Below are 12,659 nucleotides of genomic sequence, written 5' to 3' on the forward strand. Positions count from 1 at the left end.
CCTACCTGCTCTATCCCATGCATAATCTTATAAACCTCGATCATGTCACCCCTCAGTCGTCGTTTCTCCAAGCTAAAGAGCCCTAAGCGCTTTTTGTTCTGAATGTTGACCCCGGGATTAGCCACAAGCTCTTAACGTTATTTGGCCCTTTATTTAGAATACAAGGTGTTAATGTTATCCAGGTAATTATCCAGGCCGCTCAGATCTCTTGAAGATTTTGATCACCTCTTTTAGAGAGAAGTGAGCGCAGTGACGGCAGTCAGATTGTAAAGGCAGTGATGGAAGCAAAGAGATTCTTGCCGCCGCTTCCATTAGAAAGCAAATATATCTTTCCAGCCACCGTATTATTTGCGGGAGGCGATATGAGCGAAACAGTGCAGTGTTTCTACAGAACTGAGCAAGCTCTCCTGTATTACCAGCAGAGAAATCTATAAGTGCGTCCCAGCATGGTTCGTAGGATAGACATTTGCTCGAATAAATTGGAATCTATCCCATCCCTGCTGGGTTGTAGTATGCCAAATCTTGTCTCAGGTCCTTCATCCGTTCCATTGGATACAAACTAACAAAACAAACAATTACGTAGAAGAAGAAGAAGAGATTGGTTTTATACCCTGCCCTTCACTTGGCGTCTCAGAGTGGCTTACAATCTCCTTTCCCTTCCCCTCCCCACAACAGACACCCTGTGAGGTAGGTGGGGCTGAGAGAGCTCTTCTGAGGATTGCCCTTGAGAGAACAGCTCTGAGAGAACTTGGTACTGACCCAAGGTCACACCAGCAGCTGAATGTGAAGGAGTGGGGAATCAAACCCAGTTCTCCCAGATTAGAGTCCTCGCACCTAACCACTACACCAAACTGGCTTTCCACATACAAGAGTGTTTTGTCGTCGTCATGATGTAGCACTGTTCAGGCGTGAGAATCTTTAGAACCATAACCATCTGGAAAACGACATTTTAATTATTGTAATTGATGGTTGTGACCCGCCCTGAGCCCACTTGCCGGAAGGGCGGGATATCAATCGAAAGAAAGAATTAATTAGTTAATTAGTTTGAATGCTGCTGCTTGACGTACCCAGCCAGCCCTTTCTTACTGATCCTGTGTTCCTCTCCCTGCCCTGTTTTGTTTGCTCTTCGTCAGGCCTCCTATAGATGGTGGAGTTTCAGAAGTGGAAATAATTTCGCAGCAAGTAGAAGAAGAAACCAAAAGCATAGCGCCTGTACAGCTTGTTAATTTTGCTTACCGGGATTTGCCGCTCGCTGCCGTAGATCTGTCCATAGCAGGTTCTCAGCTCTTGTCAAATTTGGACGAGGAGTACCAAAGAGAAGGGTAAGTGCTGAATGACTACTTAAATATCTTTTCTATGGTGTGCGTTTCTGTGCAGTTAAGCTGGTTCCTTATTAATATCTGCATCTGCCAAAGGCGAAGCATATTCCCGCTAAAGTCTTGTGGGCCGAAGTTCCACAGAAACTGCGGACGTCAAGGGCAGGTGGTTTCTGCCACTACCTCTTCTTAGCTGGTCTCTTGTGGTTTGCAGCCAAATTAATGTTTGGCTCCCCACTAAACCTGTCCCCAGGGTGTTTAAAAACAAACAAACCAACCCTCTGTTCAGAGAATAGAAGTGCTAGAAGCATCTTGACCATTTTCTCACCTTGAATGTATAGAATAAGCATTATGTTGAACTTCTTTTTTCCCCCTTGGTGTGAACAAGAATCAGTGCTAAAGGCCAGCTATGTGATAAAGGATTTGTGACTTCCACGGTTGATTAAAAAGTGGTTGTTGTGTGTGTCGGGGGTGGGGGTGCAGATCAGCAACAGGGTTGTGAAGAAGATCACAGAGGATGGAACGGAGGTGTCTTCTGTTGCCCCAGAAGGTCGGACCAGAACCAGTGGACTGAAATCAAATCAAAAAGAGTTTCTGGCTAAACACTAGGATGAACTTCCTGACAGAACGGTCCCTCAGTGGAACAGGCTTCCTCGGGAGGTGGTGGGCTCTCCTTCTTGGGAGGTTTTTAAGCAGAGGCTAGATGGCCATCTGACAACGACGCTGATTCTGTGAACTTAGACAGATCATGAGAAGGGAGGGCAGGAAAGGATGAGTCAGTGCTCGGCTCTCATGGCCCGTTCTTTAATGCCCAGGGTAATGCTGATCACCACTTTGTAGTCAGGATGGAAGGGATTTTCTTGCAGGCCAGATTGACCAGGGTTCCTGCAGGATTTTTGCCTCGCTCTGGGCATAGCGCAAAGGTTCCTGGGGGAGTGGGGTGGGGGAGGTAGTTGTGAATATCCTGTGTTGTGTTGGGGTTTAGGAGTATGTCACCCTTGAAGTTCCTTCCCGATCTGTGTTTCTGTGGTCTGAACCGTGAAATCTCAAATTAAAGGGTCTCAGTCCTGAATTATACATCAGAAGAGCCCTGCTGGATGAGACCAGTGGTTCATCCGGTTCAGCATCTTGTCTCACACAGTGGCCAACTAGTTCCACATAGAATCCTAGAGTTGGAAGAGGCCATACAGACCATCTTGTCCAACCCCCTGCCCAGTGCAGGACCAGCCTAAAGCATCTCTGACAAATATTCGTCCAGCCTTTTCTTGAAAGCTGCCAGTGAAGGGAAGCTCACCACCTTCCTAGGCAGTTGTTTCCACCTTTGAACCACTCTGACTGTGAAAAAGTTTTTTCCTAATATCCAGCCGAGACCTTTCTGCATGTCATTTAAACCCGTTGCTTCGGGTCCTATCCTGTGCAGGAGAATGAGTTGGGAATACGGTATCAGAAGGGACTGCACCACTTGAGATTGCGGGTTGCACACTGTGGAGGCCCACATTTTGGACTGCTCCCGTATGTAAGTAGCTTTCCGCAAGGAGGGAACAGACGCAGCAAGCAAATACAAATGTGCCTGGGTGTGTGGAAGCTTTCTCTCTGCTGTGCTGGCTTTCCATCTGCATGGAGCTTTCAGTGTGAAGAAACGTTAAAAGCTGGAACCCATTAACCTACAGTCTGAAGCGGTGCGGTTCGTTCTACCACCTTCTACTGCCACCTTGTTGCGGAAGGTCCCAAGTCCAATCCCTGGCATCTCCAGTTGACAGGATCAGGTGATGTGAAAGAATGCTTGGATCCACCCCAGTGGGAAGAAGTGGTGACAAGCAGGTTGCTCACAGTTTTTACTCCCTTTGGGGCAGTCAGAATTTGCCCCGTGGCATCTGGGCTGCTAGGTGGTATGCTGCAGCGGCCCAGGTTTGCCCACTGGGCCACCAGTTAATGATGCCTATCCTTGAATATTTGTTCCGGATACCTCTACTTTGGGGGTTTCTTTCTAGCTGTCAAGCTGTGCCTTCAGTCTCTATTCCTATGATCCCAGTTGCTTAAAGTCGGAGCTCCGGCAGTAAAGAGCCCAGGGGGCGGGCACATGCAATAAGCCCCGCCCCCTGCTCCCAGCAGCCCTCAGTCAGAGCAAGAAGCAGCCAGGCAAGTTGCAGAGCTCCCCCCCCGCCCCCCCTCTGTCCAAAACAGTCCAGTGGCACCTTTAAGACCAAGTTTCATTCAGGTACAAGCTCTCCCTCCTCTGCGAGGACAGATCTGCACGTTCCTCCCCCCCCCCATAGCTAGCAATCTAAAACAGTCCAGTGGAGCCTGAGTGGGGGGGTGTTTCCTTCTGACACACTTCCGGTGATGTCAGGGGGTGTGGCATATGCAAATAAGTTATGCTAATGAAGTATGCTAATGAGCTCCTGCACCTTTTTTTCTACGAAATGACCCCTGCTTAAAATACTCACCATTTGGAAAAGCAGAACATGGGAAAGGCCATGGCTCAGTGGCAGAGTCTCTGCCTTGCAGGCAAAAGGTCCCAGGTTTGATCCCCGGCATCTCCAATTAAGGACCAGGTGGCAGGTGATGGGAAAGACCTCCGCCTGAGACTCTGGAGAGCCACGACATGTCTGAGTAAACAGTTCTGGCTTTGATGGACCAAGGGTCTGATTCAGTAGAAAGCAGCTTGATGTGTGTTCTCCTATACGTGTAAACCAGCCAACCTCAGATAGCAGAGCTGAGAGGCATTAAGTCTTCCTGAGGGCGGTTGGCAGTCAGTGTAGGCAGTGCTAGTGGTCAGATCCCATTAAAGAAAGTCAAGGTCCTGTCTTTCAACCATTGTTCCCTCTAAGCTGAGCCAGTGTGAGCTAGCTCAGTGTTTTAGCCTCCGGCTCATACATCTTTGCCTTAGCTCAGGAAGGATGGGGCTCCAGAGCAAACTAATTTATGCAGCAGCCAAATCGCTTGCTCACAACTTTAATGCCGGTAGCTCACAAAGTAGGATTTTTGCTCACAGGGACTCCACAGCTTAGAGGGAGCATCACTTCCAGCGCATCTTGCAAGGGCAGTAAGCTTGCAGTATCCGACTGCTGCTTGCTTTGCAGTGTGTAAGCATCCCGTGTTATCAGCACAAATCCTCCTAACCAAGCTGCTGTTTTACTGGGGTGAACCCAAACCTTCCCCCAAGGAGCCTTCCGCCGGCTTAAGCAGCTCTTCCTCTGGTGGAAGGTCCACATACATTAGAGCAAGGGTCCTCAACCTTTTGAGCCTGCAGGCACCTTTGGAATTCTGACACGGTGTGGTGGGCGCAGCTGCAGAATGGCTGCAACAAAGGAGCTGCTGCAGGAGGCGGAGCCAGCCACAAAAGGGCTACCGTGACTTACCTTCAGCACCCGGTATTCCCAGGCAGTCTCCCATCCAAGTACTAACCAGGCCCGACCCTGCTTAGCTTCCGAGATCAGACGAGATCGGGCGTGTTCAGGGTGCTCTTATTGCTCTTATTATGCAAAAGAAAGAGCCCTCTTAATTACACCTATATTAAGGTCATTTAGGGTCCAAGGACAACTAGCAATCCATTCTGTGGAACTTGTGCTGAAATATCTATTGGAGGACAAATCCATTGCAATATCAAGGAACGTTGCTAAATTTCTTTTTATTGCATTTGCAAAGCGCAAGCTCCTCCTTAATACTCCTTATGATGTCTCATCTCTGTAATGTTTTGGTAACCTGAGTTTGCTTTTTTGATCCTGTATGCTGTTTGATGGGTCTTTGACCGTAATAAATAATAATAATGAATGATGGCTTACCTTCAGCCCCACAGTGAAGTGGGAGCTGCTCCAAAGCAACTTTTTTAAAAAATCTACACAGCCAGTCAAAACTCCAGCGGCCTTGCAAGACGGAAGCCCCACCTGGCCACTCCGCTATTCTAAAAACACTTGGTGGCGCCGGGAAAGATATCGCTGGGTGTCATGGTGCCCACGGGCACCATGTTAGAGACCCTGCATTAGAGGAAGGCTTCAAACTTGAGCCAAAAGGAAAGGTGGGGTATCAGTATTTTAATAAATAAACTTTGCTCCGTGAAGCGGGAGGGCACGTATAGGATCCACCCCTGCTGTCCTGTGGATTTCACCTTCTACCATGTCCCTTTCCCTTATGAAGAGTAGTGTATTGTCAGATCGCCCTTTCATTTTTCCACCCCTAGTCTGCATTCATGGCCCCCTACCCTAAGAATATAGCATGTTCCTGAGGTGTGGACGACCCCAGCCTTTGCTTTGTTTGGCGGCTTGGCTTCAGTCTGCATTTCTAGCCGATAGCCTCTGTTCAACAAGATGCAAGCAAACCGGTCGAGTTGGGCACGTGCCCCGTCGATAGAAGCTGGGACGTCGTCGGCTGCACTCGTTGAGGGAGGGGTGCCCTAATGCCCTGAAGCTTATGGCTGTCCGTCCAGTTTCTTGGCACCTCTTCCGCAATCAGCTGCTGTCCTGACTTCCTTTTCTTAACTAAATTACGGAGCAGGCGACTGACTTTCGTCCGCCAGGCCAGCTAGGTTTGATGGGATACCAATTAAGGTATGGCACGGAGTCTTGGCTTGTGATGTAACTGTCTATTTAAGCCCGGGCCTCGTCGGCAGCGAGAGTGAGATCGCTGAACTTATTTGGCGATCCCTTCCTTTCGTCGTACGCATGAAGCTAAGTGAGATCGTGTGGAGTCTGGAATGAGGCCTCCTTCCTACGTTGCTGGTGTGAAGGTGTGTCATCTTCCCTTTTCGAGACCCTGGCCCCCAGCTTTTCATTCTCAGTGCGTTCGTTGAGCACAGGTTCCTAGGCAGACGATTCCAGCTGAATCGAAATAAAGACATAGAGGGACAACAGTTTGTGTGACCTTGACCCAAATGAATTCACCAGTCCCCGACTTGATTAATCCTCCTGTGTTCACCGAGGCTTAGAGTACTCCTGGATCCTCTGCTGTGATCTGTTGATTTGGATGGTGGCGTGACTAGAAGCCCTCCTCACTGACAGAAGCCTTCTAATTGCTCGTTGGATCCCTACAGATATCCTGGTTCCGTCGAATCCCCATTGCATGATGGCTAGCAAATTCCCCCGAGCTTCCCTAGAATTGGATGCTGAGCCAGAGGGGAACCAAACTATTGGCTAAATAGCAAATTTTTATTTCTAGCCTTATCCTGAACTCCAGATGTAACTTTTACAAGGCGTTAGGCGGTGGTGTCTTAGAGGTTAAGACACTGAGCTGCAGACTGGAAGGTCTGTAGGTCAGCCGTTCGAGACCCGAATGCCGTGTGACAGAGTGAGCTCCCGTCTCTGGCCCCAGCTCCTGCCAACCTAGCAGTTCGAAAGCAAGATATTGCAAGTAGATAACTAGGTACAACATGGTGGGAAGGTAACAGCATTCCGTGCACCTTGGCGTTTAGTCATGCTGGCCACATGACCACTGAAATGTCTTCGGACAGCGCTGGCTCTTCCGCTTGGAAACAGGGATGAGCACCGCCCCCTAGAGTCGGATTCAACTGGCTTTTGAGCAAGGGAAACCTTTACCTTTACCTAGATATCTACCAGCCTCTTCCTTCTCTTCCTCCTTCCCCCACTCCTACTGTGGCTGCCGCTGCAACAACAGACTCCTAGAAGTGGGTGGGCAGACAATGTTTGTCTTCCCATCCCCTTCCCCAGTGCCTCAGCACACTCTTAGAAATACAGTCCTTGAGGAGTCTGGTCTTGATATTTCAGGACTACATTTCCCAGAGTGTACTACAGCAGTGCGCCCCTAGTGAGGCCCTGTATCTGAGAAGCCAGGAAAACCGGGCAGAGAAGAGGGTTTTTTTCGGATTTCCAACCCCAAAGCGTGGCCCGGAGTCCTCCCGATACTACAGCAGTGCGCCCCTAGTGAGGCCCCAAAGCGTGGCCCGGAGTCCTCCCGGAATTACAGCTGATCTCAGTTCTATAGCGATCAGTTCCTGTGGAGGTCCTGTTCGCTTTGGAGGGCAGACCTAACAGCAGGGGTCCCCCACGTGGAGCCTGTGGAAGCTGTGGCTCCCGCTGCTGACACCTCTTCTGGTTGACCACCAAGTGTTTCCTAGGAAGTGGGCAGGGCTTTTGCCTAGCAAGGCTTCTGATTGGCTGTTTTGGAAATTTGATTGGCGGTGTCAATTTTTTTAAAAAAACCTTGCTTTGGCTGTAGCTGCCACCACAGCACAAGAATCTGCACTGTGTGATTGAAGGTAATCATAGAATCATAGAGTTGGAAGGGGCCATACAGATCCTCTAGTCCAACCCCCTGCCCAATGCAGGACCAGCCTAAAGCATCTCTGACAAATTATTCGCCCAGCCTCTTCTTGAAAGCTGCCAGTGAAGGGGAGCTCACCACCTCCCTAGGCAGCTGATTCCACCTGTGAACCACCCTGACCGTGAAAAACTGTTTCCTAATATCCAGCCGAGACCCTTCTGCATGTCATTGAAACCCCGTTGCTTCGGGTCCTCTCCTCTGCTGCCAACTGGAACAGCGCCTTGCCCTCCTCCAAATGACAGCCTTTCAAATATTTAAAGAGAGCAATCACGTCCCCCCTCGGTCTCCTCTTCTCCAGACTAAACATTCCCAGGGCCCTGAGCCTTTCCTCGTAGGGCTCAGTCTCCAGACCCCCCGATCATCCTTTTCAGTCTCTTCTTCACCCTCTCGATCTGTCGCAGTCATTCTGTGGCTGGCTGTGCCTCCAGCAGCCATTCTGTGACAGATTTTCAAATGTGCCGGCAGGCTCGAAAAAATCGGGGACCCCCGCTTTATGGCAGTGCATCTCCACTGAGCTCCCACCCCCTTCCCAAGCTCCATCCGCCCCAGGCACCGTCTCCAGATCTCCAGGAATTTCCCAATCCAGAGTTGGCACCCCTAGGTTCTCTGCCTGCTTAACCAGCTAGTGAGTCAGCCTCAGTCCGAATGGGACGGACGGAGTGAAGTTCTTTTCTGGCTCTGATACGCGATCAGGGGTTGTGGTGTCTGTTCACCTTAGTATCGGAGACAGCATGACAAGCCACCCGAACTCATATTTCCTAGCGTACAAAACGTGAGTTCAGCTGGTGTGTCTCAGAGTGGCAGCAAAAATCGTTTTTTCCCCAGAGGAGGAAAAGAAATCATCTGAATCCTGCCTGACAGTTGCCTGCCCCCAAGCCGAGGTTTGCTGTATGTCTTCAAGGAAGACCGGTGCCTGACTATACCTGTGTTTACCCGCCCCCACCTCCTCAGATTGACCACGAGGGGTGGGGGAGCCTATCGAGGGTCAGTGCGGGAGTGCTGGTCAATCCAGGGGTGGCGGCTGGCGAGGTCTGGCAGCCGCCACCACCCCTCAGCCATTCTCCAGTCTGGGTGACACAGTTGTGGGCCTCTTCAGAGTTGGGGGCAGTGTTCCCTCTAAGCTGAGTTAGTGTGAGCTAGCTCACAGTTTTTTAGCCTCCGGCTCACACATTTTTGTCTTAGCTCAGGAAGGATGGCTCCAGAACAGACTAATGTATGCAGCAGCCAAATTGCTCGCTCACAACTTTAATGCCAGTAGCTCACAAAGTAGAATTTTTGCTCACAAGACTCCACATCTTAGAGGGAACATTGGTTGGGGGATCATATGATGAGCCTTAAGGCTTTGCAGTCATGGTCTGGAGTGTGCCCCTCCACATCCCCTCTATGCACTAGAGTAGGGTCCAGAAGGAGTCCAGACCTGGCTCTGAGCTGAGGTGGGTTTGCCCTGTTGGGAAGCTTGCTTTGCAAGTACATTACAACCAGTGTTCCCTCTAAGCTGAGTCAGTCTGAGCCAGCTCACAGTTTTTTAGCCTCCGGCTCACGCATTTTTGCCTTAGCTCAGGAAGGAGGGCTCCAGAGCAAACTAATTTATGTAGCCAAATCGCTCGCTCACAACTTTGATGCCAATAGCTCACAAAGTAGATTTTTTGCTCACAAGACTCCACAGATTAGAGGGAACACTGATTACAAGTTGTTCCCTCTAAGCTGAGTTAGTGTGAGCTAGCTCACAGTTTTTTAGCCTCCGGCTCACGCATTTTTGCCTTAGCTCAGGAAGGATGGCTCCAGAGCAAACTAATTTATGCAATAGCCAAATCACTCGCTCACAACTTTGATGCCAATAGCTCACAAAGTAGATTTTTTGCTCCCAAGACTCCACAGATTAGAGGGAACACTGATTACAACCTGTGCTTTAAAGCAGGGGTCATTTCGTAGAAAAAGAGGTGCAGGAGCTCATTAGCATAACTCATTAGCATAACTTATTTGCATATGCCACAGCCCCTGACATCACTGGAAGTGTGTCAGAAGGCAACACCCATCACTCAGGCTCCACTGGACTGTGTTGGATTGCTAGCTGTTGGGGGGGGGGGACGTGGAGATCTGCCCTCGCAGAGGAGGAAGAGCTTGTACCTGAATAAAACAGGGGGGGGGCTCTGCAACTTGCCTGGCTGCTTCTTGCTCCTCGCGGCCCAACTGAGGGCTGCTGGGAGCAGGGGGTGGGGCTTGTTGCATGTGCCCGCCCCCTGGGCTCCTTACTGCCGGAGCTCCGCTCCTGTGCGCTCCCGCAGGAAATGACCCCTGCTTTAAAGTATAATGAGTGGTGCAGATCAGCTTAATTTTAAATAAAAGTCCCAGTTCCATAGCGTGTGTTGTGCTTCATTTGAGGGGTCGGCGGGCAACAAGCTTTGCTCAGAGGGCCCGATCCATTTCCCAACTTTCAGTGTCATTCGAGTTTTCCTTGACAGCACCAGAATTCCAGTTGACTTCACTATTTACTTCTATCGATCGATTTCAAGAATGCATCGGCTGCCTTTTCCGAGCAAATTGCCCAGTGTAATGCACAGTAAAATACATGAAACCAGCCCAGTAAGATGTCGTAAAACCAGACACAAAAAGCAGAGGTATAAAAAGAGTTTGAAAAACAAAGCTTGTAATTGGCCATATGGGATCAAACCCAATAGATGGAGCGGAGGGCAGGGGGGAGGGATGTACAAGCCTGCTATTTCCTTGATGCTAGGGTTGAAAAGGCTTTTAGAATTGTTTCAGATTTTTAAAAAGTCTTGCACCGTCATCTTTGTTCAGCCCCGGGGTAAAAGCTTTTGAAAAGCACTATGCTCATTTGCTGCCCGAGTACTGTTTGAAGAACAAAGTTCCATCACTTTAAAAAAAAAAATTAATAAATGGGCTTCTCTATCCTTATGTTATGGGTCAGGAGGTAATTTTTTTTGAAGGTCTGAACACCGTGCTCCTCCAGGATCTTACGCTGCTTGTTCTTTGCCATCATGTTAATGGTGTTATTGGTACTAGGTCGACTATAGAGTTCTAGAAGCTCTTAGAAGGTGGTAGAGTTAGGAGGTTTAAAATGTTTCAGAGGGTAATTGTGTTGGTCTGCCGTAGAACTTTGAGTCCACTAGCACTGTAGAGGCCAGGAAACGTTTCAATATGGAAGCTTTTGAGTCAGAGCTCATTTCTGTGTCTGACAAATTCAGGTGTGTAGCCGTGTTGCTCTGAAACAGCGGAACAAAGTTTGAGTCCAGTGGCACTTCTAAGACCAACAAAGTTGTATTCAAAGTATAAGCTTTCGTGTGCGTGCACACCAGTGTTCCCTCTAAGCTGAGTTAGTGTGAACTAGCTCACAGTTTCTTAGCCTCCGGCTCACACGTTTTTGTCTTAGCTCGGGAAGGAGGGGGCTCCAGAGCAAACTAATTGATGCAGTAGCAATATTGCTCACTCGCAATTTTAATGCCAGTAGCTCACAAAGTAGAATTTTTGCTCACAGGACTCCACAGCTTAGAGGGAGCATTGGTGCACACTGTATCTGAAGAAGTGCGCTTCCACGTAAAAGCTTATACCAGGGGTGGTCAAACTGGCTCGGGAGCCACATGCGGCTCTTTCACACATATTGTGCGGCTCTTGGCAAGGCAGCTGGGGAAGTAAAGGGGAGGCATACTTTTCTCCCTCCCTCCCTCCCATCTATTTGCTTTCTTTGTTTCTCTCTCTCTTTCTGTTTCTTTCCACCTCTTTCATTCTTTCTTTCCATCTCTCTCTTTTTCTCTTCCTTAGACAAATCAATATCATTAGCAAACAAATAAAGACCATTATCCAAATCTATTTTTACCCCTTTTGTTTTTATTTTTGGCAATCTCATTTAATGTTCATCAAAAGCAAATATGCGTAGTTTTAAAAATAAAAACGTGAGTGTAATATTTGTTTCTGTCTTGCGGCTCTCAAACATCTGACGTTTATTCCGTGTGGCTCTTCCGTTGAGCAAGTTTGGCCACCCCTGGCTTATACGATGAATAAAAATTTGTTGGTCCTAAAGGTGCCACTGGCCTCAAACTTTGCGTCTGACAGAGGGTGCTTTGACTCTGGAAAGCTTAGACCCTGAAACTCTCGCTGGTCTCTAAAAGTTGATTCAGGTGGGGTAGCCGTGGACTAAGTTTAGCGATCTCGTGTTGTCATTTCCCCTTGAAATTTCGCCGTTTCAAGACTGCTGCTCTTAAGTCAGCAATGAAATGACCTGGAAGATTCAAATGCTCTTCCAGGGGGAGAAGACACTTGGGACAACAGAATTTCTTGCGATACTCCTCCCTGTCCATAATTCCATCCCTATAGCTACTTCAGAAGTTCTTGTGCCAAGACTGGTTTTATGGGCACTTCTGTCTCCTATTGAGACTCACTCACTCATGCCTCCCACGAATGCTGAGATTTCCAATTCACTGATTGCTCTGTGGGCAGGCAACTGTGAAAGGGCCCCTCACAGCGGTCAAGCAATTCATAGGGCTCCCAACCCTCTATCTGAAGATGAGTTTTTAATACCCTTCAAAGCCCTTTTTCGGTTCTGGCCCCGGCCCCGGCCTGGTGCAACATGCTCCCGACTGAGATCAGAGCCCTGCAAGACCTGCTACAGATTTTCAGGGCCAGCAAAACGGAGCTGTTCTGCCAGGCCTTCGGTTGAGGCGGTGGGCCCCCCTGCTGCAATATGGTAATGTTATACTGCCATTTACAAGATCTTTATGGTTTGGCTGCAGCCCAGTTGTTCCCAGCAATTAGGATGACAGAATCTGTTGCAATGCCTACCTTTTAACTGTTTTGGCTGTTTTATTGTTCTGGTATTTATTTCTTTAACTGTTTTAGTTATTGTAATTTATTGTCGTGACCCGCCCTGAGTCCACTTGCAGGAAGGGCGGGAATAAATCGAAATAAATCGAGCCAGTTTGGTGTAGAGAGCCAGTTTGGTGTATCGGTTAAGTGTGCGGACTCTAATCTGGGAGAGCCGGGTTTGATTCCCCACTCCTCCATTTGCACCTGGCTGGATGGCCTTGGGCAAGCCGTAGTTGTGATAAGAGC

General features: G+C 48.9%; 1 protein-coding gene across 1 annotated transcript in view; it reads left to right on the forward strand.

The window, feature by feature from the left end:
* The window catches only part of TMEM266 (transmembrane protein 266), a gene marked incomplete at its 3' end in the record, with an annotated part of 50,127 nt that overhangs the window by 4,215 nt on the left and 33,253 nt on the right, over window positions 1–12,659 (forward strand). The window contains exon 2 of the mRNA XM_015409612.1: window positions 1,134–1,322. Coding sequence (XP_015265098.1) covers window positions 1,134–1,322 — 189 coding nt within the window. The remainder of the gene's footprint in view (window positions 1–1,133; window positions 1,323–12,659) is intronic.

Source organism: Gekko japonicus, unplaced genomic scaffold (genome assembly GCF_001447785.1).
Source record: "Gekko japonicus isolate JY-2015 unplaced genomic scaffold, Gekko_japonicus_V1.1 scaffold2393, whole genome shotgun sequence".
NCBI classification, from domain to species: Eukaryota; Metazoa; Chordata; class Lepidosauria; order Squamata; family Gekkonidae; genus Gekko; species Gekko japonicus.